Source organism: Fonsecaea erecta (genome assembly GCF_001651985.1).
Source record: "Fonsecaea erecta strain CBS 125763 chromosome Unknown Scaff3, whole genome shotgun sequence".
In the NCBI taxonomy this organism is placed as follows: domain Eukaryota; kingdom Fungi; phylum Ascomycota; class Eurotiomycetes; order Chaetothyriales; family Herpotrichiellaceae; genus Fonsecaea; species Fonsecaea erecta.
The window spans coordinates 2,869,430-2,895,370 of record NW_017387246.1 but is presented as its reverse complement, the minus strand read 5'-3'; the positions used below and the strand labels follow the sequence as shown (position 1 = coordinate 2,895,370).

Sequence of the window (25,941 nt, the reverse complement as noted above, 5' to 3'; positions counted from 1 at the left end):
ATACTCGGCTTGGGAATGGAACAGGCATTTAGTCTCAACTCAGTGGTGAATACAGTTTGGGCTGCAGCAGGTTGACTGATGGCTGTCCTCGTTCAGTGCCACCAGAGTCGGAGCTTGCTTCACAGCGACAGAAAGTAATGGCGCAATAATTACAAAGTGTGCCAGTATACATAGTTGAATACTCATATTTACAGCTCTTTGCACCCACGGGGATCACGAGAGTCGATGCAAGCGACCAGGTCCTCAACGAACCACGTCTTCTTCTGCTTCAGGCAAGCTCTGCTCGTCACCCAGCTTAGGATCGCGGAGACAGAATGCAAACATGATCAAAAGCGTGCAGACACAGATGCCCGTAATGCAGAGCAACCTCTGTGCATGCTGATATGCGGCGATGATGGCTGTTCGCACCGGCGTGCCGACAGGATATTCGTAGGCGACCGTGAAGGGGTCGGCGTAGGTCGCAGCTGCCAAGGTCGAATTTCCAAGTGGCGCCAACTTGTCCTCAAGCGTCGACGGCAGCACGTTGGTCCAGATTGTTCCGGAGATGGCACCACCCAGAGCAGACCCAATATTATAGGTGGCCAGATACAGACCAGTGATGACGGCGACGTGCTCGTGTTTGGTCGCGGCTTGGATCGACGCCTGGGCCGGGTATGGAAACATGCCTCCAGCAATACCCAGGAGGACCTGCGCACCAATAACGCCCGACTGCCCGGCGGAGGTGGGAGACCCGCGATAGTGGATGAGGAGTCCAAATGCAACCATGAAAAGACAAGTTCCGGCAACGATGAACCATTTTAGGCGTCTGACCTTGTAGACAACCATACCCAGAAGGAAGCCCGTGACGACAGAACAAAAACTGTACAAGGAAGAAATTCGGGTGGCGCCCATGACGCTGAAATCAAAAGCAATGATCAGCACCGTGTACAGATAGTCGCCTTGCATGTACCAGGCAAAATTCAAGGTACACGCGATCCCAAGTGCCCCCCAGACGCCGCGATCTTTGAGGAGATGGAAGGGCACGAGTGGTCGAGGTGCCTTGAGTTCCCACAAGACAAAAACCGGGACACAGAGGACCCCAATGACAAGTGGTGCAATGACGTGTGCAGTACCCCACGAAGAAGTTGATCCTCCAGCAATGGTCAGGGGCACAAGGATGAGAGCAAAGACCGCGATCAACAAGAGGATGCCAGGGATGTCCAGAGCCCAAAAGAGCTCGAGAGTCAATCTCCTTGCACCCATCATCTGGTACGGTGTTTTGTATTTCTCCAAGACGCCAGCGCTGCGCGCACGCCGACCAACGAAGAAGAGTGATATCATGAGTGGGAGCGCACAGACTGGGTAGATTATGCACCACATCCCGATCCCCCATTGCCAGGTTGTCGCACCCAGCACAGCCGAAGTAATGTTGCCGCTAATCCAGGTATTCACCAGAAATGGCAATGCAGGAATGTAGCTGAAGAAGAGTCGAGCTCGCAGGGACGTGATGTCCGCAATGATCACTTCCACCAGCAAGATGACGCACGTATAGCCGATCTGATATAGGACGGAGCCTCCTGCAAAGGTGTCGATGTTGGTCGCACAGGCCTCGATAATAGTTCCCACCACATAGAAGACCACGCTGACGAAAACCAGTTCCAGACGGCCGAAGACGTCGGCGATTTTGGCGGCAGTCGGCTGGGCGGCGGCAGCGATGACGGCACGAAGCGTGTTGATCGTGGCCAACAGAGAATGATGGCCCATCGATGCAGTGGCTGTAGTCTGGTACGTATATCGAACCGTGCCATCCAGTCCATAAGCGTAGGCGATGAGAAATACGCCAATGAAGAGGAATACACGATCTTTCCTGGTGAGGACTTCGTTGATGGCCTCGATCCTCACGACACCAGGCGATTTCTCTGCTTCAACAATAGAACTGCGTCGACGGGTCGGTTCCGCGACGGCATGAGGAGCATTGTCGTCCACAACTTTGGGATCTGATGCCATGTCTGCAGGCTTGGGACGGGAATCGTCCGAGAACGACATGAGAAATGAGAAACCGTGGTCTCACGTAGGCCTCTATCAGCGTATAGACGGTCAAGGATATCATTCAAGACAAGGAATCACAGAGAGGGAAGCGGAACTACTTATGTGGTAGTCGAAACACAAAGGCGAGTCTCGCTCGGCGACGCCGGCCTTGAGTTACTTTGCAGATGACTTCTCAAGCATTTCCAACATCCTTGGCAAAGACTCGAGCACATTATAGATCCCCAGCGGAGCGGCGCAAATGCCACAAGGGACATTGTCGCGCAGAAATTTGTCTTGATGTGGGAGGCAATGGTGGGTATGGAGTCGGCGCAAGGCACAACCCATTGGACAACACATCGTGATCTAATCAGATCATCAGATAAAAATTTTCATGGCGGGGCGGGAAAAGCGGCATTTTAGAACGAGACAGAAGTTGTACTCCGTAGCGTACTGACGCCAAGGGCATGGCCGAGAAGATGATTTCATTTGGTTCTGTTGGTGACAAGGAATTTTGCTTGTCAGATACATGGGTAGTGCGCAGGGATGGGAGCAAGCGAGCTGTGCCATGACCAAATCCAGGATCTAATCGGTGATCACAGGATCTAATCAGATATCGGGTCCTCTTACCCGATCAAAGAGTTTGACGGCGTCGGTGGCGTTGGATCTGTCAAATCAGGTTCTGCATAACAAGTACGAAGTGAGGTAGTGGCGGCCAGCAACGTCGCAGTTTGCACGACACAGTACCTCAGAAGTCCAGTGCCCAGCCTGCTCTAATTTGCAGAGTTAGGCCGCTTAGCCAAGAGAAACTAGACTGGGGACAGGGATTGCATATAGTGTAGCATTTCTGTGAGCATTGCGTGCCACCATGGTCCGAAGTCGGACATTGTCCCACCTACTAGAGGGTCTGCCCCAGCAGTTGCGCACCTCTAATCGCCGTCGCAATGTGCCAAGGCAGGCACTCGCTGTTTGGATCCACGCAGCCTCGAGTAGCGCCGAGAGTAACAAGGCCTCGATACTGCTTGATCAAATCTTCGAGCAACTCATCTGGCGACGTCTCGCTCGATGTATTCGATATGTGGATCGTCGACGTGACTAGGCTGAACTCAATCATGCTGTATCCGTCCTCCCACTTGGTCCCTCTGCGTTTAATGAGGTATCCCGTGACTTGAGAGGGTCGAAGCTGGACGAGACTCCTCGCCTGGTTAACCCCGTACGGTAGGATGACGCCCCAACTCTCCTCAGAAGGATCCAGTAGTATGAGATCACTCTCACTATTCGGATCGAAACCTGGGTCGGACGGTGTGGGAGCATTCATGAACGAACTGCCACCAGGCGTTGGGGTCGCTGGCACAGTTTGTTCAGGAGACGTCATACTGCCCTGCGGTGTCGAAGCAGGTGTCCCATATAGGTTCTGCGCCCCCGTCTGGGCACTTTTTCCTTGGTTCGCCGGTGGAAATATCTCTAACGTCGGGTCGAGTTGGACGGACAGAAGCACTAGGAGGCATCGTTTCTGTGACGTAGGGGCATTTTCGAAAAGCTGGTGCCAGTCGAGTAGCTCTGGTTGCTCATAGTATTCGTGCTTGACAACCGCCAGTCGCCACGGCCCCCGGACTTTGCTCATGAGGTCTTGTGAAACGTCCCACATCTCGCGGAAGATGTCATGCCGGGGCCTGCTCTTCCCTGATTGGCTGATGCGAAGACAGTAGGACATGCTAAGTGCAACCCGTCCTGACTCGTCCGTCCAAGCAGCTGTAAGCCACCTATTGTCATGGCTGACAGAGTATGCGAGGTGTAGGCATGGTCCATTCTTCTCCAGAGGCGAGCCATACGTGGGAGTCAGTTGCAGATGCACCGAATTTTCCGATTTCGAGAGCACCACGGCGGAGCTGCAAGCAGCTGGAGGCGCTGGTAATTCTGACGGGGGGAGCCGGTTGTAAACCTCAATGGCCAGCCGAATGTAGGCTGTCTGGGAAGGAATCACCAAAGCTTCCGCATCAGCGACAAAACTTTGCGGAATGACTTGCAAAGCAATGTCGGTGACGCCCTGGTTGTCCGTTCGCGCCTCGGTGAATGATTCGAACAGGCTGAAGAAACCAATGCAGGCCTCCAGGTACGAAATCGCGCTTTGGTTTCTGGCAATCATGCAGATAAGGATAGTGCCTTTCACGTCTGAGGCTTCCGCGAGAGCTGAACCGACCTTGTGGCACCTCTGGAGGAGGTTATGTTGACCTGTATCATTCGGACTCCATGATATCAGTCCAGTATCTGTCATACCAGGAAGTCGTCCAACCGTATGAGTCCCTAGCGAACAGGAGGTGTAAGTTTCTGTAAGTCGCTGCAGCAGACTAAAACATCCCTCTGTGACATTTTCTTGACTTGGATGGATACAAAAAGCCGTTACATCTTTCGGTCCGCTCTCCGGTTGGAGGTTCAACGAATCCCAGAAACTCAAGATAGCCATAGAGGCGGTGAGGGGCCTTTCCATCCGTCGAATGCGAATCTGATCTGGTTGGATTCTCGTCACCCTGCCAGGAATGCCGCCGTTGTTTGGTTCGGTCTTGGGGTTAGTAAGTTGAAATACACTCGAAGGCACCGCAGAAGTATTGATCCCGCTCAAATCAACGTTCACGTCCATCTGATCACGAGGAGGAACCTGTATCTCCCTCTCAAGCTCTCCGCGGGGGAGTAAGGTTGTCTGTGACATCTGCTCAACTAATACGTGAGCGATCTGCAGGAATTTCTGTGGTGATACTGGAGGAATTCTCCGAGGGCGGGGGTCATCCAGCTGGAAATCAGATAGCGTGGGAGGGTCTACCAAGCCGGACCTCAAACCCCCTAGTATCTGTTGCACGTCCTGATAGAACGTCTTCTTGTCGATCTCACTCTGACGATTGGCAGCGTTTGGCGATGGAGAACGATACTCAGTCCACTGTCTGAATGGCACATGGGTTGCGTTTTGCCAAGACGCACGTTCTGGCGAGTTGCTGGAACTGGTCATCAAGCTGTCACTATCTGATGAGCTCGATGCAGGCCTCTGAAAGACCGGATTTGGCTTCGAGGAGCCCTTCTTGTTCAGAATCGGCGTTGGATCAAACCAATAATCCCCGCCCGCTCCATATCGGCTGTCATGGCTCGACACGGACGGAAGCGAGCGTAACCCATCATACACACTTGAACGACGTCCACGATCAGCACCAATTGTTTGTTCCGGGGCAAACTCTGGTTGCCACAAAGGAGGAGGGCCCCGTTGGGGCGGAGGTTGGAGGATCTGCTTGCCTTTCACTTCTGTATCCATGGTCGGCTGCTCCATCTGGTCTTGGAGTTGCAGCAACTCGGCATTTGCAGGCGCCCTCGGTGCAGCATCAGGACCCATGCTTTCGCCCTGCACAACAGTTGGACCTTGAGAAGCGGCGTCTTGACCAGTGACTTCATCATTGGCTCTCATCATCCCTGGCTGTATCTCGCCACGCACCGCTGTCTCTTCACTCCGCCCATGGCTTACAGACCGCGCAGAGTTAGGGTCTATCCCAGGACGGTCAAAGAAATCCCAATTAGGCTCATCTCCATTGGCTTCTGCACCGAGATTGTCATCAGGGTTCTCCTCGAAGAGGTCTTCGTCATAAAATGTCTGCAGTCCGCTTGTTGTTGGTTCGTCCTCGAAATCCGGCATGTCTTCATCCTGCGGTTGAGGCCTTTCGACAGGACCTCGAGGGGGGTTTGCGGGAGTCATGGCCATCCCATCGACGGATGAGAAGCCCGGTGTAGGGTGTGTCATTCCAACGTCAGGCGGAGTCGGATATATCGTTTGGCCAGGACCAAAACCCGGAGGCCCAAACGGATGAAAATGCACTGGATCATCAAATGTACCTTCATCAGCAAATAGTGGTTCATCATCCTCATCCATCAAATTTTGCCGACCAGTCTCAACCTTTGACGTGCCGCCGCCCGTGCCAAGGATCCAGTCCCGCACAAATTGCATTGGATCCTGCTCCCCTTTCGTCTGAGTTACCGCAGCAGGTTCTTCGTTGCTGAAGATAAAGCACAGGTGCGCAGGCCAAAAGATTGTTCTCCAAGTGACCGAGTCGTAGTTGACATTATTGGGACTTGTATCATCCGGTTGGCTGTCGTTGGACGCGTGATCAATCTCTTCTATAGGTACCTCAACCTCGACCCAATCATCTTCCATTGCTTCGATACTTGTGTTCCTGTGCTCCTTGAGCCAAGAAGGTAGCAATTCTCTCCAAACTTCTCTTTGCGCATTAGAAAGCTGGTTCTCGTCACTGGGTTGATTGCCACTGGTGCCGTTGAGTTTTTTATGGGTGAGGATTTTTGATCGCCTTGTTCGCCCAATGCGTCCGATAGGTGCGAGGTATATGGCGGTTGCTTCAGAGTTTGCGTGCCCACTCCAGTTTAGCTTCATAGCACCGTCTCGTACACGAAAGAAGGAGAACGCACCATCCTTCGCGATTGTGAGGATGATTTGGCCACCTGGAATTACCTGTAGATCGATGCGGTAGAGAAGCCACCTTTTGATTTTGTCAAAATGGTGGATGTCGGTCGCAGACGGAGCTTGCTCAACCAGATACAGATTGGGGCCAAGCGGCTGAAGCTCAGCCTCGCCAATGGGGGTAAACTTGATACTGGATACAATCGCAGTAATAAACAGTCTGTAGAGCCGAGCCTGTTCCGGTTTCAGCAAGTCGGGAAGGCGCGCGGCGGTCTTGTATGCGATTGTACAGGTGTTAGCCCGCAGCACGTAACCAAATTTCAGTAGCAAAGTCTTTTGGTCTCTGGGAGCAGTAATATCCACCTTCTTGTAGAAGGTGAAAAGTTGGCGAGCTTCGACATCTAGTGCGGCAAGAATTGACGCCTCTCTGAACTGACGCTCAGTTTTCCGGAGTCGAGCAAGAGTGTTCTCTTTAGTGTTGGCAAATACTGCGGGATCCTGCGTGGGCGGAGTTGCTACCGTGCATACGATATAAGCTATCTCGCCAAAATCGGGCTGGACGTTCATTAGCTCGAGCGGGTCCGACATCCATTGCAGTTCGACAACTCACAAGGGTGTAGATATTGGTGGAACAATTATTCGGGAACTCCAACGAGGTATTCATGTCGTCAACCGTTCGGAGGAATGAGAACTGCTTGTCGGAAACAGCAACACGATATAAAATAGTCGAGTTTTAGGTGCATTGCACGAGTGTCTGCAAGGATTCGAAATTTTGATCGTTCCAAAGGACCCCTCCAGGCTGTAAGGACAATGATGCTGCGGTGTGTCGGCTGACTTGGTAAGATGACCGCAATACAAGCCGATCTAATTCGAATGTTTGGCAGTACTAGCTTTGATTGGGATGAAGACCCTTTGTCCTTGATGGCAATTTAAGATATAGAGAGAATGGAAGAGGCCAGCTCTGCTATGTTACAAGATGAAGGGAGAGGTTTGTCGTTGGAAAGACCAACAACGACCGCCGGAAGACTTGGACAGCCGCGCACGTGACAAGACCCGAAATCTTGGCGTGTATTTCGTGTGACCCGCATCTTTTTGGAGATTTCAGTTCGCCCGAAAAAAAAAGTGGAAGTGCCACCAGGTATGAAGTGGCTCCCAGTCTTGCCGTTCAGCAGCAGACGACTAACAAAAAGCAGTTGACATGCTTGCCTTCCTGATGGTTTTATACTGGCATGCTTAGTCTCCCTTCCTCTCCGAGCCCAACATGAGACTCACCAATAGTGCAGTTCCAGTCTATACGGTGTCTGGTTCGTCGACTTCTCGCAGTCTCCCCGACTGGCTTCCCAAGCAGCAGAAACGAAAGAAAGACCCCGAATATGCCAATCGTGTCGAATTGCTACAAGACTTCGAGTTTGAGGAGGCCAGTCAATGCGTGCGGGTCAGCGAAGATGGCGAATGGGTCATGAGCACGGGGACATACAAGCCACAAATCCATACGCATTATCTGCCCAACCTCGCGCTGTCATGGGCAAGACACACCAAGACCTTGAACAAGACGTTCATCTTCCTCTCATCCGACTACTCGAAGTCTGTCCATTTGCAAGAGGACCGCTCCTTGGAATTTCATACACCAGGTGGACTTCATGATTCGCTGCGAATACCCCGGTATGGTCGTGACCTTGCGTATGACCGGAGCAGTACCGAATTGCTGGTGCCAGCTGTCGGCGTCAATGCGAATGGTATGGGAGAGGTGTTCAGGATCAACCTTGAGCTGGGAAGATTCATGAACGAGTTCGAGGTCGATGTCGGAGGAGACGACTTGAACTCCATGGGCGGGGGTGCGTTGCAAGGAGGGATTGGAACTGGCAGTGTCAATATTGCCGCTGTGGCAGAAGGCAGTCACAACCTGTTGGCATTTGGCACGTCACTGGGCACTGTGGAATATTGGGATACCCGCTCCAGAGCCCGAGTGGCTACCCTTGGTGTACCTCCAGACCTTGAAGGGCGGCCGGAGGTGACGGCGTTGGACTTCCATCAATCTGGCATCAACATGGCTGTTGGAACTTCTTCCGGTCTTATTTATCTTTACGACCTGCGATCCTCACTCCCAACCTTAAAGAAGGACCAGGGCTATGGTTACCCTATTCAGTACGTGCAGTTCTTGACGCAAGGTGTCAGGACCCGAGACTCCATTGGAGATCCCAAGATCGCCTCAGCAGACCGACGGATATTGAAGCTCTGGGATGAGCGGGACGGGACGCCGTGGACTTCGGTAGAGCCAGCGGTGGACATCAACTGCGTTGCTTGGTGCAAAGACAGCGGAATGTTCCTGACGGCCAATGAAGGTCGACAACAACATGCATTTTTCATTCCTCAGCTTGGGCCGGCTCCAAAGTGGTGCTCGTTCCTGGACAATGTCGTCGAGGAGATGGCAGAGGATCCAAATGACCCATACGCCTTCTCGAAATCCAAGATTGGGGAGGTCTACGACAACTACAAATTCCTCACGCCATCGCAATTGCGGATGCTCAATTTGGACCACCTCGTGGGCAAGACGAATCTTCTTCGACCTTATATGCATGGTTTCTTCGTGGCTCAGGGATTATATGAGGAGGCCAGGCTGATTGCCAATCCGACCAGCTGGGAAGAAGAGCGAGCAAAGCGGGTCCAGGCGAAGATTGACAAGGAGCGCGAAAGTCGAATCCGCGGCAAGAAGAAAATCAGTGTCAAGGTCAACCGGAAGATGGTGGAAAGGATTCTTGAACGCGAAGAGAAGAATGAAAGGCGCCGTGCAAAGAGGGTCCTGGCACAGGGAGGTGATGAGGCTGCTGCTGCCGAGGCTTCTAACACCCTCTCTGCTCAGGACGAAGAAAAGGGTCTTCTCGCAGATTCACGTTTTGCCAAACTCTTTCAAGATGAAGATTTCGCTGTGGATGAAACATCGAGAGAGTTCCAGCAACTCAACGCTGGCACCAAGGTGCCTATGTCGGATGGTGACCGAGAAAAGAGACTGACCGCTGTCGAAGAGGAGGCGATCGATGAAGTTCCCGGTTCGAGTGACGACGACCGGACGGATGACGACGATGACCCGTCCAGATACAGAACGACCGACCGAATCTCTACCGCGGACTACAAACGCTGCACAGGCAAGAAACAGAAAAAGAAGGGGGATCAGATTCAAATGCGCGTCACTTCTTCTACGTCGAATAATGCTGTCAGAAGGCCAAATGACCGCTCATTCGGCTCGCGTGCTGAAAGTTTTCGACCAGTCGAACGGGCAAAAAGAAGGACTGGGTTTGGCGATGCTGTCGGTGACAAGGTCATCTCTTTCGATCCTACGAAAAAACCAAAACGCGCAGACATTACGAATGCTAGTACTAGCAAGATATCGAGAGGTCAAGATCGAAGAAGCGCATCGGGAAACACGTTCAGGAGAATGTGATCTCTCTGGATATCAAAGAAGGAGTATCCGATGAATGTTGTCTTTTGCGCGGCATGCTCGGAGATCAGGCCCACGTTTGCATCGCTTCGATTATCTTGCCTGACTGTGACACAGCGCCGAAGATACCACCTTCCATTTTGACCGACTCCAATGCAAATTGATGCAACTTGGGCGTGGCTGCGGCTGTGGCATCTTCGAGCACAAGGCAGTCAAAGCCGCGGTCATTCGCCTCCCGCATGGTTGTGGAAACGCAGACGTCTGTTGTTACTCCTGTTAGGATTAAATTCCTGATGCCACGCAGCCGCAGGATATGCTCAAAATCCGTGTGAGCAAATGCCCCCCTGCCAGGTTTATCGACAATGATCTCCTGGGGCAGTGGTCTCAACTCGGAGACCACATCGTGACCAGTTTCACCACGAACCAGGAACCTTCCCAGCGGACCTCTGTCTCCAATCCCCAGATGTCGAGGATTGTTACGAGATCGGAAGCGCTCCCGACTCGATAAAGTGGAGAGGTCTGGCCTGTGACCTGCAGGGGTTTCAGCAAAGCAGGACTATATTTGGAGGAGCTCAGATTCGAACCTTCCCGAGTGAAAAAGACTGGGAACGAGCCTTTTCGCGCGGCAGAAAGAAGGCATTGAATGGCCGGGATGATGGCACGGGCATCTGCCACATCGTACCCCTGACAGTCGAAATAGCCGCCCTTTTCGCAAACTGCAGCAGAGAATAGTCAGCGCGGCACCTCAAGCAGCCTGCTGAGCAGTCATCCTACAGTCTCGTTGCATATCGATGATGACCAGGGCGGTTGTTTCGGGAGACAGGGAAGCGTCATGCGGATATGGGTAAGGATCTGCCGGGACCTGGTCCCAGTGAGAGACTTCTTGAACCATTGGATGCGAGGAGGGGTGCTAAAACATCAGACATAAACCAAGTCTGGACATGACCAGTGTTACGAGTTTGGCCCAGTCAAAGACGTGTAGGAATAGAACAGTGCACGAAGAAAAAATTGAATGCCAATGGTCACGTGAACTCCCGCCTCGCATGACAATCTCCTAGGGCAATACGGAGTAGTCCGTACTACGAGGTACACAAGAAGAGCCTAGGTTGACACGAGGAGAGCTGCGCGTGGATCAGTCACGTGGAGATGCATACGAGATACATAGAACACGAAGATAATACTCGGTACAATCGGAGAATTACGCAGTAGCAGTTTGTGCACGAGATGACAGATCGGCTTTGCTTGGCAGTCGGGTGTTGCCTGTGCAGGTGCCCGTCAGCGGAGTGAGCGTTCATTGATGCCCCCAACCCCCCCGGGCTAGTGGGTTAGTGGGCTAGTGACGCCTAGTGCCTGGTGACCCGTTGTTTTGTCGTTAGACGTGCCTGCGTTTATTTGCTGCCCCTTCTACCAACTTTTGATACAACAAAACGGCGCCTCCATTGCCTTCTGCTGGGACCGTCACCCCAGCGCAGGCTCACCCTGCGAATACTAACCATAGCAGCAGCAGCAACAGCATCGCCCCCGAGTCCCCTGCGACCGCCAAATATCTCAACAACAAGCCCACCGACACCGACCACACCGCCTCCGAACCCGCGTCGCAATCAATTGGACTCCAGCAATAGCCCATCAACAACCCCTAGACGACTCACCACGACAGCCAGATCGCCCAGATTTCAGCCTTGACTCCGTCAAACAGAGCAACAACACTAAGCGACCACGATCAGCCGACCGAAGCACCACCAACGCCCAAGATGGCACATTCAGACGCCGTCCCTTCGTCCCCCCCTGGACCTAGCTCCTCTCTTGAGGAGTCACTGAAGTACTACAAAGCACAATACGAACTGCTGGAGGCCGAACTCGCAGACTTTCAAGCTTCCAGTAAAGACCTAGAAGCGGAACTTGAACGCGATATTGACGCATCAGAAAAACGTGAGCGCCAACTGAAAGAGAGAGCGGCCAATCTCCAGTATGAGGTCGAGGAATGGAAGACCAAATACAGACAATCCAAGACCGAAGCATCCAATGTCCAAAATACGCTGCAGAAGGAGATTACGGAACTCCGGGAGACCAACCGCGAGTTGAACCTGCGCCTTCGCGATATCGAAGTCGCCAATGACGACTACGAGCGCAAACAACGGAACACCGAGTCTTCCCTGGAAGATATGGAACAGAAATACAACCAGACAATCGAGCGGAGCGTCATGATGGAGGAAGAAATTCGTTCGGGGGAGCAGGAAAGGGAAGCCCTGCGAATTGAAGCGCAACGACTGCGCGACGAACTCTCTGACCTCAAGATTGAGACCGACATCACGAAAGAGAAGCTGCAAAAGGCCGTCGACCAACTGGCCCGGCGAGAAAAACACCTGTCGTTGCGACCCATTGCCACGTCGGCCTCGCCGCGGTCAGATCTATCTCCCACTACCACGAATGCTTCGTCGCCTACCTTTGACACTCCCCCTACAAAGGCCGGCTCCTCGTCCGGCCTATCCGACACACCCACCCCTCCATCCCCTCCAATCTCAGAGAAGTCGTCCCAGGTCTCCAAAGCGTTTGTCACGCCGGGGATTCCCAAGACGCGACCTTCTCTGACGGCCAATGGCCCGACATCCCGCCCATCCACTTCAGGATCTACCGGTGCGAGACCTGTCGGTCATGCTCGTGGCCCTTCAATCGCCGCGATAGCACGTACCGCACCTTCATCATCATTCCGTCAGAGCTTGTCAAGACCTGGAAATGCTCCGCAGCGGCCGTCAGGACTGCCCCAGTCGGCGTCGATCATCCATCTCAGAAATCTCCGCGGCAAGATTGCGACATTGGAAGAGAGGGTACAAACTGCTCGCTCGAAACTTCCAGCTCCTGTCCGCACTCCACCCAGATCTTCTCCACGAAGTGGTTCGGCACTTGGCAATCACATCCCTGCATCGGTCACTGTCCGCAGTCGAAAGAGGACAGGCGGCAGCACCATCAGTGGGAACGACTCTCTGATGGAGAAGGTCCCAGAGACGCCATCCGTACCCCGAACAAAAGCCAGTCGATCATCATTGAATCAGCAACCTCCGTCTCCCACGAGGACGGATTTTTCGATACCCAAACACAAGACGAGTCGACCGTCACTGAACCAACCTCCTCCTCCGTCCCCAACCAGGGGCGACATGGCCGCCCCGCCTCTGCGTCCGGCTTCACGAACTAGCGGACTTACATCGGCACGCTCGTCTTTCGCACCGTCACACAGCCGTCCCGGAAGCCGGGCCAGTGTCTCTGGCTTCCCGCGAGCGCCTCTCGGTAGCGGCATGGGGGCAAACTTCGCCCCGAACGCATCGACGGACCGGGTTCGGCCTAAAAGCAGCCTGAGTAATTATGGCAGCGGGTATGATGGCACCATGGACGAAGAGAGCGAGAACAGCCTCCACCACTTTGACAATGATACCGGCGTCACGCCCGTCGCTAGAAGAGCGACGTTTGCTCGGGGACGCACCAGTGATGTGGGTTCTGGAATTCCAAGTCCGACCAAACGGGCCAGCATCGGTGGGACTTCGAAACTGCCCAAACGACAAAGCATGGGTCTGAATGGGGGTCTAGCGGGGGGAGGCCTGAACAACGTACAGGAAGGGTACGACGTCAACGAGACTTTTTGAGTATGATTTGGTCTGGGAGGAACATGTCCAGACACCTGCTGAACCGCTGGTTAATGGTGATGATCATGAAAATTGAATAGCTTTGGTATAGCAAGCAGAGACGGTCTACAGATGTGAGGTTTGATGGGCGCCCTTCGCAAGTGATGCATCCGAGACGACGAGCACCGGGTCAGCATTTGCGATCTTAGCAGAGTTGATGATGATACCCTCGTTCGTTGGAAATGACATTAACCCGGAAAATTGCATACGATACTCTCCCGTCGCTCAGATCCCTGTTGACCCATACAAGCCCGCCTCATCCCCCCGTCCCAATCCTCTTTCTCGTATCCTCACAACTCCTTCCTCGAAAGAATACCCCGTCTTCTTGACCACACTGGCAGAGCTGGCGATATATACAGCAATATGTCCGTCCTGATGCGTCTTGTGCCTATCTCCCTTGTCTCACACTGATGGAAGGCAGCTTACTCGACTCTGATATATACCTCCAAACTCACCCGGGTTCTCCGAAGGAAAAATGTGGTCGGTATGCCTTGGCAGAGGAGATTCAAAAGTCATAATTATGCTCGGCCCGGTGGAAATGTTGTGAACTCTCTCCTGGTGCTCCATCACATCTTCAGTCTGTGGGAGACATTTCACGTTTCGATGTCCTATTCGGCCCCTTTGCGTGATGGGAGGGATCCTCGCTTCATGGAGAGGTATCTCAGTCGCTTTTGTGTTCTGCGGTGTCTCGATCAAAGAATCTCGTTGCCACCTCCAGATTGACCAAGTCTCGCAGAGAACGGGGTTTTTTGGCTTCTTTTCGACGAGACGACCATCGGCTTACGATACAAACACACACGTCTTGCCAAGGTGACTGTCCGAGAGAAGACTCTGCCGTCACGAAAGCCTCTCAAAACAATATGACAGCCATGAGATTCACCCCGGGCCTTGAAAGCCCTGGGTGACTGCCTCAACGTGGCACGAGCATGAACCGTCTCTATATCGAGCATCGCCCTCTTGCATGTGTGTGTGTGTGTGTGTGTGTGTGTGTGTGTGCACAGAGAAGCATGTGGACGTCTCTGGCCGCGAGGGCTGTCGCTCCATCACGCGCACATTCGAAACTGTCACCTTGTTTTACTTCGCTACGGCCTCACTCAAGTCCATCTCCCGTTCAACTTCGGTGACATGCTCACGGAGAGCCTCCCGATAAGATGACCGACACGAGAGCACGCTTGACCGGGGCATCAGCAAGCTCCCGTACCGTCTTCCGGGTATGTACAGCAACACATCGGGATAATATGACTTGTACTTGTTGGCACTCGGCTCGTCTCGATCGTGAGTAATCCCCGTGCGTGAGGGATTCATTCCTAACCTATGTCTCGCGGTGTTATGTATCACCGGATCCGGCAAACGAGAATCTTCTACTGCAATACTACTGCTCCTCGGACATGGTCACTGTGGATGAGAAGAAGATCGGAATGGAATCAGACACGGACGACTTCGTCCCCACGCACCCAACAACAGAGTCGCATTGCCGTTGCGTTTCTCACGCAGGTCCTGTATGCCTCGAAACGGGAGACACAAGGAAAAGCTAATCATTATTTTGTTGGAGTTTCCGATTACATGCGACTGAGTCCATCTGTCGGGACATATTACATCTCTTTGCCGCCCTTTTCCCTTGTTCGGTCGCGCCACACACACGGGTACATAATTAGTTACTCGGTCCATGATAGGACTAAAAGATGACCTGACCAGACCAGACCTGTTTTTGCCAGAGCGGAGTTCGAGGAATTGAATTGAACTAATAACTGGATGAGTGCACGTCAGATCTGAGCCCCTTCTTCCTTCCTGCCTTCTTCCCGCCGTCATGGCGGAGTCCTCGATCGGCGAAAAGCAAGAGGGAATAATAATGCTAATATTATTGTTATCACCATGATCATTGTCTGATCCGAGATTCGTCCAGCTTGTGGCGGAAATAAGACGATTTGCTACGGAGGGTTCCCATGTGGAAGGGAATTGTTCCTCGTGATCGATCTGATCTGGTCACAGACAGATCAATCCATTATCCTAGTGGTTCTACCGAACGCGAGATATACGGTTCACATACCACATCCCTCCCTACCCACCTACGTTGACTACCTTTCCCGAACTCAACCGCTATTTTTCTTCTCGATGGATCCGCCTTCTCACAGGACCTAGTGATGTCGTGCCGGGAATCCGGGCGGACGTTCATTGAGCGGGAATGAGTCTCCCTCAGCCACGCTAGGGCAAAGTGAGCCAAGGGCCATGTCTCAAAACTCAAGGTATGCATGCCTTCATTGGGGCTTTTGCGTCTAGCGGGCAGTTTGCGGTTGTCGAGTCGAGCAGGTTGGGGCTCTGGTTCTAGCCAGATGGCACACAGCAGGAGGACAGACAGGTAAGTGATGATCTCGGCCTTTGATTGCGACGAGTGAGGGAGGCATTCTTTCTTTTCTCGACTATACCAGTTTCCTTGACCTCCGAGATGCAAATGGGAGACAGTTGCTCTTCGACTGGCGATTTTATATCCAGCTTCTCATGTCTGTGCAACACTCATCCCTACGCTGGGGATCGTATATGTATGTACTCGCTCAGTCATAGTACCGAGCCTTGACACCTTTAATGATACTCTCCTCCTCCTTGCCAACGCGACTGACGTTCTTCGCGACCCGCGCCTTCACCCACTCGCCAGCGGTCAACCCGACGGTCGCCGGGTCCAGGGCCTTGTCGTACCCAAGGCGCTCCAGCACGGGGCTGCCCTGGATGGGCACCAGCTCGGTGTCGTCCTCGGGCCGGACAAAGTACAGGACACCGTGGCGGTCGACGTCGGCCTGGTCCGCCGGTGGCGCCACGACGCGGTGGATGCTGGACTTCAGGAACCCGTTGGTCAGGAACTGCAGCACGTCGGCGATGTTGACCGTGATGCTCTCCGGGTACGGCTTGACGTATTTCCACTCGCCCTCGGGCGTGCGCACCTGCAGGGCGGCCACGGGTTGTCTGGTGGCCCCCATGGATGTCAGTAGGACGGTCTTGAAGATCATTGCCCTCTGCTCCAACCTCTGGACTTACCGAAAAAGCAGGGTTAAACTCCCAAAGTCGGTATGTCCCTTGACCCAGACGTTATCGAGCTGTTTATTGACCTCCGGCGACCGGCGGCTGTGAAGAAAAAGGGAAGTCAGTCTTATACTCCCCCACCCGTGAAAAAACCGAAGATGAAGGGAGCTCTAGGAGACGCACTGGTACTTCATATAACGGAAGTGGCAATCACTCTTCTCGTCATAGCGATGGATCTTCAAAAAGTAATCCTCGGGCAACTCGAGCACCAGCGCGAACAACACGAGCAGCTTGCGCACGATCTGGGAGTGAATGTGCGTGGCAAAGTACTGGATCTCGTCCCAGTGTTCCTGGATGATGGCCGGGTGCGCCCGCTCGTACTGGGGGATGAACTTGGGGATGTTGTAGATCTCCGTGTTGTCCTTGACGCCGTTCTTAATCTCGCGGATGCCCAGGGGCTTGTAGCCGTTGTAGCCTCCGTGCTCGAGGTCGGCACGGTACTTGATCTTCTCCTCCGTTGGGAGGTTGAAGACCTGCTTGCACAGGCTGAATTGGCGGTCGACCTCCTCCTGCGAGAGGCCGAAATTGATAATGTAGAAGAAACCTGTCCAGGGGCGACAGTGAGCCACCTCCGTTTTCTCTCCACAGGCTTTCTTTTATGACCTTGATGGATTGTTGCAATTGAGGGAATATAAGAAGACTCACCTATCCGATTCACGGCATCAAAGAGCTGAGATGCCAACTCTTGTTTACCGCCAGGCTGGTCAAACTTGCTGAGGTCTAGGGTCACCAAATCGGCCCAGTCCACTGTCCACGACACGGCCGTTAGTTGTCACCGGTCAGACAATCAAGCCAAAGCCAAGGGGGGACTTGGAAGCTTGTGAGGGGGAAGCATTTACATTCATGTTTGGTTTCCGGAACCTGGTTCCATTTCGGTAAGGACAGAAACGCTGGACGCGTGATTGTCTCGGTTGCCATTTCTTAGGAAGAAACCCTGGTTCTTTGTTACCTATGGTATGCCGAAGGTGTGAAAAGCAGTTCTCCTACGGAGGAGGCGGCCCCTTCAATCAGTCATGCCCAAGACTGCAAGATAAACAAAACGGCAAGAATGATGCCATCCAGGCCGAATATTGCTCAATGCGGGGTCGGGGTCAACTCCGTCCTGATGTTGGCCTATGACGGTCGATGGTTGGAGATAGCGCTCCAATTGCTTACATATAGTATTGGGATACAGGAGCATCTCGTCGAGGATCAGCCAATAGCCTCGGTAACGGGGAGAGAAAAAAAGAGATTGCTGAGTTTTCTCTTTGGGCAGAAGTCCAGAGCCAGGTAATGCAACTCCCCAAGAGGGCGGAGAAACATGCTGCTTTAGAGGTATATGAGACGGGAGAGATGATAGCGACGGGTTGTGTGCCCTATGATAGGACGAAACTGACGGATTGGCTGGTTCTCAACGTCGAGTGCTCTGATAGCGGCACCATGCGGCATTGGAGAGTGCCGGCGAGCAGGTATCAGATGGACACTACCCTTCCATTTGTCTCGGAGTTTTGAGTGAGAGTCTGGTATATTTCGAGGAGCAAAGGTGGTCGTGGTAGCGGGCCCTTGCGCTGGGATCTCTCTCAATCACCACGTATATGAAAGAAGCTCCTCTGGAGCATGGCAAGATATTTTCACCCGGGATGATCACAGAACATGTTTGAACGCGACCATTGTAAAATTTGAACCACAAGAGCAGGAGCAGGCGCACAGACTCCTGTGGATGAGGTTAGCAACTGCCCCAACCCACTCACCTCTGCGTTCGACTGTCAACATTCCGATCCTTGGGCATAGGGAATACACTCTGCATAGAGGCTATTGTGCTGGAAGTCCCCAAACCGCCAGGGGAAATATTCGTAAGGAGTCAAGTTTCCGTCAACCCTTCCAAAGGTTTCTGGTAAAGAAGCACTAGCGAAAAGGGACCATGAAGGCGTCCACCTCACTAGCCCTTAAGTTCTAGACAGATATTTTCTTTTTCCCACTCTTGGAGACACTGCAGGAACGAGAGAGTCTCTGTTCGTCCTCCCATTCATCAAATTCCGTTCGTGGAACGCCGAATACGAGAAGGAGGTTTGGTTACGGTCAGTAGGCAGGCTGGACACTTCTGCAAATCTGTGCTCCTTTTGCTGTCTCCCTGATCGCCGTGAGCATCGGCGTATCACACTATTGCCGCGCCCCGATGACTCAATTCGAAGGAAGATTGCGTTTGGCGGTGCGGTTGGGGCCCGAGATCGCATTCTCACTCTGGATCTGCTATGATTCCCCGACATTACTCCCACTCCGTTGGGATGGCGAACGAGATCTCTGAGGGAAGATGGACAGACGCTTCCCCGACGGTTTTCAAAAGATAAAACTCCACGTCTTGCACGGTCTGTGCTGATGCTGCTCCGAGACATCAATTTCGTGGATCTCACGCAGAGATGTTCATGCAAGGCGTCGGGCTCCGGGGAAATAGATCCTGGGCGCTGATCGGCCAAGGCCCTCCGCATGGAGATTGCTTTTCCTATCCTCGACAGGAGCGAACATCGAGAACAAGTTGGTCTCTAGCTATCGAGCGGACTGCATCCAAAAAAGATTGAGGCACAAAAGAGTAAAAGAGAACATTAACTGGGGACGGGAAGTGGCCGTAGGTTAGCAGTATCATGGATTTCTCGCATCTGGTCAACACCTGGAAAATCCCGATGGGACACGTGGTCCGAATGACCGATTCCTGAGTGTGTTGCTTGCAGATGTTATGTACGAAAGGGGACAGTAAGCAGGGTCTCGACGCAAAAAATCAGCAACGGCTGGTGATCGCACGTAGGGGTAAGCCCTGCGGCCATAACCGGTCCTGTTCTCGCTCGGGACTTGCTCGTCCGCCTTGAGGTTGTCCTCGTATGACCGGAAGACGGGGAAGCTCCTCACGGCAATCGATGAGACGAGTGTCGGTACCTGTATCGGGTAGCAGTGGAAGGCCTGGGATGTCGCTTGGTTCGTTCTCCAGCTGAAGAACAATCAAGCTTTTTTTTTTGCGTGGTTTTCTACCGAGCACTGTGATAGTCTTTTTGCGGGGATAGCACAGCGTCAGCTCAACGAAGTCTGTGTTGCCGGAGTGGGATGGATGTTCTTACCTCTTTTGGTAGGGCAGGTAATACGAGTATGGGGACATGCACAGTGTGTAGGATCCTGGATAAGAGAGTGGGACGAGGAAGGAGGAACGACTGACTTTGGGCTCGTATAGCCACAATATGAGGCTGGACCCCTTGCGGGTGGTAATAGTGGTGGATGAGTGACAAACGAGGAGGCCGTGCACGATGGTTAATAATAGGTGGTAAAAATAGGTCCTGTGGGGTCAGCAACGTCCCACTGGCCAATGAAAGAGCCCAAAGAGGCCAAGCACCAGTGCCGAGGCAGCTTGCTCAGGTCAAGCCTTTTTTAGCGTCGCCCCTCTTGGCCCCCTCTGTGATTGGCCACATCCAACCTCGCCTGTTCCTTTTTTTCCCTCTCGCTGGCAGCTCCCTATTTTGAGCGCATCTCTTTGTCATCTTCATCACCCCCCCCGGTGCTGGGTGGCTGCTGGGTGGCTGCTGGGGGGTGCCATGGCCCTCAGATCTAGGTTCATCAGCACTAAGCCTATCACGTCTATCGCAATCACCGCCATAGCCCGATCTGTGCAAGCGCTGACCCTCCGGCAGCCCTCCAGCAAAATCTCCCGAGTTGGTTACACCTCCAACACCCATCCTCCGGATTTGGCCTTTTGTCCCCCCCCCTTGGATCGCACCCTAGTAGCATTGCGCTGAGCGAAGCTAGTTGCGAACACCCGTCGCTGACAGCAAAGGTAGGTCCTTGCCATTTCCACACAGTTTCGCTGTCCGCAACGAAATTGAGGATGTTGCTGGAAGCTAGTGTGTATGACGTGGGAATGGAAATTTGCCCGGGCCACCGAGTGAATCCTCCTTTTCTATTGTCGCCCATGCTCTTTGTGGTATCAACAGGGTTCGTGCGTGCATGTACCAGAGCGATTCCAAATGCAGGCCATGTGGGCGGTGAGCAACCAACGGCTGGAGGGACGGCCAGCTGTCGAGCAACCCAGCACCAAATCACCGCTTCGCCGCCCGGGTCAGCATGAGGGCAATCTCCTTCTCTGCGCTATGCCACAAGTCTAAGCTTGCAGGTCAAGCTTTGCCTCAACGACTGCTTAGCCTGGCCCCCCGGAATGGCGAATGCTAGCTTGCCACACGATATGGCTCCTACCGCATCCTCTCTGACGCACGTCGTCTATATATTCAGCTGTGGCTCTCGCTTGAAGTTAGGTCTCACTCATACAACAATCACTTCATTCTTTACTTCACTACATTAACAGCTCAGCTGCCTTCATTTTTGCAACACATTCTCTCGCTCATTCAAGCAACTTGCAACTAACACCAACAATAATCTTTTCGATTTCCTTTCGTTGAACACACGCTCACTACCACCAAAGCCACATATTCATAATGTATTCCAAGCTCGCCCCAGTCCTCGGCTCCTTGGCCATCGCTTCGCTCGTTGCGGCAGTCCCTGTTGACATCGAGAAGCGTGGCGACGTCTGGTTCAAGGGTACCGGCGACGGACGCCGACCTCATCTCGAGAACTACCAGGGCGGCCAACCTTCTGCTTCCTACTCTGGCGGTGCCAACGGCTACTATACCGCATCAGCGACCAGCGGCAGTGGCTCGTACTCCACCTCCGCCCCTCCGGCGTCCACTGCCTCCGGCTCCAGCGACGGCAGCAGCAACCCGTTCAGCTTCCCGCTGTCCAACGGCTTCCCCAACATTCAGAACCCGTCGTCCCAGCTCACTGCCATTGAGGCCCAGGCCCACGGTCTCCTGCCCAATGGCCCCCCGCCCCCAAGCGCCCCTGCCGCTGACGATCTCACGTCGCTGAGACTCATTGCCTTCAACGAGCTGTGGGAGGTGGCCTTCTTCACCGAGCTCCTGTACAACGTGACCCACAACGTTGCAGGATACCAGTTCCAGGACGAATCCCAGCGACAGGCTGTCATTGACGCCATCACGGCCGTCCAAGCTCAGGAGGAGCTGCACGCGTTGAACGCCAACGGCGCTCTCGCCCACTTCAACGCCGGCCCCATCCAACCCTGCAAATACATCGCCCCCGTCTCCGACTTCAAGAGCGCCATCACCTTGGCCCAGACCTTCACTGACGTGGTTCTCGGAACCCTCGGTGACGTCCAGACGCATTTCGGCCAGAACGGCGACAGTGGTCTCATCCGTGGTGTCGCTGCCGTCATCGGTCAGGAGGGTGAGCAGAACGGCTTCTACCGCAGCCTCCTCAACAAGATCCCCTCGGCCAACCCCTTCTTGACTGCCTCGACCCGTGAGTTCGCCTTCTCGGCCTTGAACCAGGACTTCGTCGTCCCCGGCTCGTGCCCCAACAGCAACACCATCAACCTCCCCATCTTCGGTGCCCTGAACGTCTTGACCCAGAACATCCAACCCCAGGACCAGCAACTCCAATTCTCCTTCTCTGCCACCGGCTCTTACTCCCAGTACGCCAACAACTACCAGGGTCTGAGCCTGGTCTACATCAGCCAGCAGAACGTGCCTGTCGTCGAGCCCATCACCCAGGCCTCGGTCAGCGGCAGCACCGTCACCTTCTCTGCCAACTTCCCCTTCACCGCGAACGACATGTTCGGCCTGACCATCGCCGCCGTGGTTGAGGGATCTGGCCCGTTCGCCTCCGTCGCTGACGTCGCCGCCGCGACCAAGTTCGGCCCTGGACTGATTGAGGTCAACTAAGTGCGTGCATATGCATATGACCCTTGACCGGAAAGAACTTTCTTGTGACGGGATTATGAAAAATTGGTACGACGCATTTTTGGAAGAGCAATTGTAATCTGGGTTTTTTGTTTTCCCTGGTAGCTGATTTGAAAAAACGTGTCACCGTTGGGATGTTCAGCTCGGGGGTTGTTTTTGTGTTCTGGCAAAATCTGGCGTTTCCTGGCATTATATTATACATACCGTGGTGAGATTCTGGGGGTTACCCGGGATCTGGAGAAGGTAGTTCCAATCTGAAGCTGTTCTCCCTTAAAAGCTTTCTGTCTTTCTTTCCCTTTCCCCCTTTGGCTCTCTATTAGAGTAGACGAAGGACTCGTGGGAGAGGCCGGTCGGCTGCTGATCGGTAGGAGCTGTTCGGTGATTTCCTTTTCCCACCGGCTTCGACCTGACCTCATCGGACGAGCGAGTAGATAGCCACTCTGATTCCTCCATCATAGATGGCAGGCCCACAGCAACTCGAAGGGGAGTCTCTTTTGATGGATAGCTAGCCGACAAGAGGGAACGAATGCTCGCTTCGACAGAGCAGGCACGGAATGGCATCTCTCTCTCCGCCTCCTCCCAGCACCTAGACGACCCCCATTTCTTGTCTGGCAGCCACCTGGTAGCACGTTTTCATTTTAGGCAAAATCACCTTCGGACCCATAGGGCGCGGGGATCTCATGGCATCCCTCGGCGACATGGCGGGGATGGAATGGATTGGGACGTGATCCCTGCGAGCGAGAAAGCGGGGTATCGCATATACGCATCCATACAGACATACATACATACCTTGGACCGAATGGTTCGTGACGAGGAGGGTCACTCCATACATACTTACATAGACGAAGACCGGGGTCAAAGCAGAAGGGCTATCTATATTGAGATCAGGTAGGGCGTGCGTTAGTTATCGTCGAGGCTGCTGTTCTTCCCCCATCCATCCACTCACTCACTCACTCGCTCGCTCAGACTCCCATATTGACAGCGGAAGAAACAAAAGAAGAAGAAGAAGACGAAGAGAATTGGACTACTCCAACAAAACTCCCGAGGCAACATGTCGGACCAGACGGTGTATTTTGTCACGGGGACCACACAGGCAAGTCAACGAACGACACCTCCCCAGCCAGCCAGACGGGGACCAGTGCACTGACGTGCCCCTTTTGGGAGAGGGATATAGGGGATCGGATATGAGTTCGTGCGGCAGCTGAGGGAGCGGCCGGGGGCGATCGTCTTTGCGACGTCGCGCGACCCGGAGCGCGCCACCAAGCTCCAGGCGCTGACGGACAAGGGCAACGTGCACCTCGTCAAGATCACCAAGCAGCCCGAGGCGGTGGCGGAGGCGCTCGCGGCGGCCGAGCTGGTCAAGAAGATCGCGGGCAAGGTGGACGTGGTGGTGGCCAACGCGGGCATCATCGGGCACGAGACCAGCATCGCCGACGCGCCCATGGGCATGTACCAGGACTTCCTGGACGTCAACCTGCTCAACAACATCGCCGTGTTCAAGGCGCTGCGGCCGCTGCTGCTGGCGGCGCCGCGGCCCAAGTTCGTGGCCATCAGCACGCAGTACGGGTCGCTGGCCATGGTCGAGGACCTGCCGGGCCAGTCGTCGGCGTACGCCATCTCCAAGGCCGCGCTCAACATGTTCATCCGCCACGTCGCCTACGAGGAGAAGAAGAACGGCATCGTCGCCTTCCCCATCCACCCGGGCGTCGTCGCCACCGAGACCGTCGAGCCCCTCGCCGCCCGCATCGGCCTGGCCACCATCTCCCCCGCCGAGAGCATCGCCGGCATGCTGAAGATCATCGACCGCGCCACCGTCGACGACGAGGTGCGCTTGTGGCGGTACGACGACACACACCTTCCGTGGTGATGATGATGATCCAGAGAGAGAGAGGGAGAGAGGGAGAAAAGGAGAGAAAGGAGAGACAGGGAGGGAGAATACAGAATGCTAAGCACCTTGTCTTTGATGCTTGAACCGCTGCTGATATCACAACATTTGATGGGTGGACGATGACTCGCTCGCCGGGTGATGATGGGTGTGATGTGTGGCCGTGCAATGTCGATCTCTGATGGCTGTCTGTGTCTGAATCCATACAGGCTCTTGCGTGGGCCAGAGTTCTCGTTGCTGCACATATTACTTTCGTCGTATAGCAAAAAGCAAAGCAATCTATTCCCACTGCTGCTCGATGTACCAATTCCACGGGCGTACGTACGGTACCTATTTCGCTGACTGTCCTTTCGAAAGAACGTTGGCAATAAAATGAGCGGCTTTTTGCTCTCCCACTTCGCAGTGGCAGCGTTCTGTCCACGTGTCAATAGAGTAAATGGTTCGAGGATTCTTGGGTTCGGCCATGTAGGGGATATAAAGCAGTATAATTCAATGTACCGACTGACTGACTAACTGACTCCTCGTGTCTAAAATACAACAAGCCCATGGCAAAGCGCAGCCATATGCGACCTTTTTTTTCAACATCAAGACGAGATCCCAACACGCCTGCACCAGCATCCCCGCCGTACCTCCGTTCAGACCTCTCGTTCACCTCGCCCTCCTCCTCTTCCCCGGTCGTGACTCTCCATCGGACTGCTCCCCCGATCCGACGGTGGAAGGTGATCCCTCCGACTTCTCCCCGACGCCGTGCCTCAGCTTCAGGTGCCTCTTCACCGCGTCCGGCCGCACGTGGCTGTACTGGCACAGATGGCACTTCGCCTTGTCCTTGTCCGTCGCCAGCCCATGCACTGCCTGGACGTGCTGGATGCAGCGTCGCTTCTCGGCGAAAGGGCGGCTGCATTGCGGGCATTGGAACGGTTTGGTGTGCTTGTATTCATGCCGCCTGAGTTCGCATGGGCGTGCGAATGATTCCGTGCAGTCGCCGAACTGGCAGCGGTGTTTGTGTGCTGGTAGAGGGGAAAGACTCTCAGCCGGCGACGGTGCTTCCAGGGCTGGGAATAGATCGGCATCGGTGAAAGGTGGTTGGATGAAACTTTCGTCGGATGGGAACAAGACGGAGTCGCCGTAGCTGTCGTACTCAAAGCTACTCAGGTTGCCGTCGTACCCAAAGTCATCCAGGTAGCTGAGATTGTTCAAGATGTCGTAGTCCAACCCCAAGCCTTCCATGTTGGAATATTGGTCGGGTGACGAATCAAAGGATAGAGGAGATGTTGATTGTGTGGAATGTGTAATCGGGCTTTGGGCCACGAGGGCCCGGTGCTGATGATGTGCTTGCTGAGCTTGATATTGTTGTAGTGGTAGGATGCTCTCCAAGGGCTGACACGTCGCTCCTTGGAGGTGGAAAGTATAAGGTGGTTCCCAGGTTTCGGTGTGGGTATGACCTTGCAACGGTTGACGAGGGTTCAAGTAAAAGGGATGCTGGGACGCCATGATTCCGCGTTGCGACTGCGTGCTCGATGGCGTACCTTGTAGTGCAGTCCGAGGACCCTCATTCTCTGATTGCGTTTTCCTCTGCCTTTTCGGCAATGGAGAGAGCCTCGATGATGAATAGGACAATCGATCAAGGAAGGCCGGGAACTGTTTGGCGAAAT

At 53.9% G+C, this 25,941-nt stretch overlaps 9 protein-coding genes across 9 annotated transcripts; 4 read left to right on the top strand and 5 right to left on the bottom strand.

The window, feature by feature from the left end:
• Positions 1–243: 243 nt before the first annotated feature.
• Positions 244–2,025, bottom strand: AYL99_04293 (hypothetical protein; the record flags this gene model as incomplete). Its single annotated transcript, XM_018835807.1, has 1 exon — positions 244–2,025. The coding sequence occupies one exon, from the start codon at positions 2,023–2,025 to the stop codon at positions 244–246; it is 1,782 nt and encodes a 593-aa protein (XP_018695457.1).
• An 877-nt stretch (positions 2,026–2,902) lies between these two features.
• Positions 2,903–7,118, bottom strand: AYL99_04292 (hypothetical protein; the record flags this gene model as incomplete). Its single annotated transcript, XM_018835806.1, has 2 exons — positions 2,903–7,009; positions 7,065–7,118. 2 exons carry the CDS (start codon positions 7,116–7,118, stop codon positions 2,903–2,905), a joined length of 4,161 nt encoding a protein of 1,386 aa, XP_018695456.1.
• A 597-nt stretch (positions 7,119–7,715) lies between these two features.
• Positions 7,716–9,893, top strand: AYL99_04291 (hypothetical protein; the record flags this gene model as incomplete). The annotated part of the gene is made up of 1 exon (XM_018835805.1): positions 7,716–9,893. The coding sequence occupies one exon, from the start codon at positions 7,716–7,718 to the stop codon at positions 9,891–9,893; it is 2,178 nt and encodes a 725-aa protein (XP_018695455.1).
• A 64-nt stretch (positions 9,894–9,957) lies between these two features.
• Positions 9,958–10,782, bottom strand: AYL99_04290 (hypothetical protein; the record flags this gene model as incomplete). The annotated part of the gene is made up of 3 exons (XM_018835804.1): positions 9,958–10,421; positions 10,475–10,606; positions 10,665–10,782. 3 exons carry the CDS (start codon positions 10,780–10,782, stop codon positions 9,958–9,960), a joined length of 714 nt encoding a protein of 237 aa, XP_018695454.1.
• An 859-nt stretch (positions 10,783–11,641) lies between these two features.
• On the top strand, positions 11,642–13,525 carry AYL99_04289 (hypothetical protein; the record flags this gene model as incomplete). Its single annotated transcript, XM_018835803.1, has 1 exon — positions 11,642–13,525. One exon carries the CDS (start codon positions 11,642–11,644, stop codon positions 13,523–13,525), a length of 1,884 nt encoding a protein of 627 aa, XP_018695453.1.
• A 2,588-nt stretch (positions 13,526–16,113) lies between these two features.
• AYL99_04288 (hypothetical protein) lies at positions 16,114–17,554 on the bottom strand (the record flags this gene model as incomplete). Its single annotated transcript, XM_018835802.1, has 5 exons — positions 16,114–16,519; positions 16,592–16,678; positions 16,760–17,180; positions 17,282–17,383; positions 17,476–17,554. The coding sequence occupies 5 exons, from the start codon at positions 17,552–17,554 to the stop codon at positions 16,114–16,116; spliced, it is 1,095 nt and encodes a 364-aa protein (XP_018695452.1).
• Positions 17,555–21,084: 3,530 nt separating this feature from the next.
• Positions 21,085–22,386, top strand: AYL99_04287 (hypothetical protein; the record flags this gene model as incomplete). Its single annotated transcript, XM_018835801.1, has 1 exon — positions 21,085–22,386. One exon carries the CDS (start codon positions 21,085–21,087, stop codon positions 22,384–22,386), a length of 1,302 nt encoding a protein of 433 aa, XP_018695451.1.
• Positions 22,387–23,455: 1,069 nt separating this feature from the next.
• Positions 23,456–24,271, top strand: AYL99_04286 (hypothetical protein; the record flags this gene model as incomplete). The annotated part of the gene is made up of 2 exons (XM_018835800.1): positions 23,456–23,470; positions 23,579–24,271. The coding sequence occupies 2 exons, from the start codon at positions 23,456–23,458 to the stop codon at positions 24,269–24,271; spliced, it is 708 nt and encodes a 235-aa protein (XP_018695450.1).
• Positions 24,272–24,937: 666 nt separating this feature from the next.
• AYL99_04285 (hypothetical protein) lies at positions 24,938–25,780 on the bottom strand (the record flags this gene model as incomplete). The annotated part of the gene is made up of 1 exon (XM_018835799.1): positions 24,938–25,780. One exon carries the CDS (start codon positions 25,778–25,780, stop codon positions 24,938–24,940), a length of 843 nt encoding a protein of 280 aa, XP_018695449.1.
• Positions 25,781–25,941: the final 161 nt, after the last annotated feature.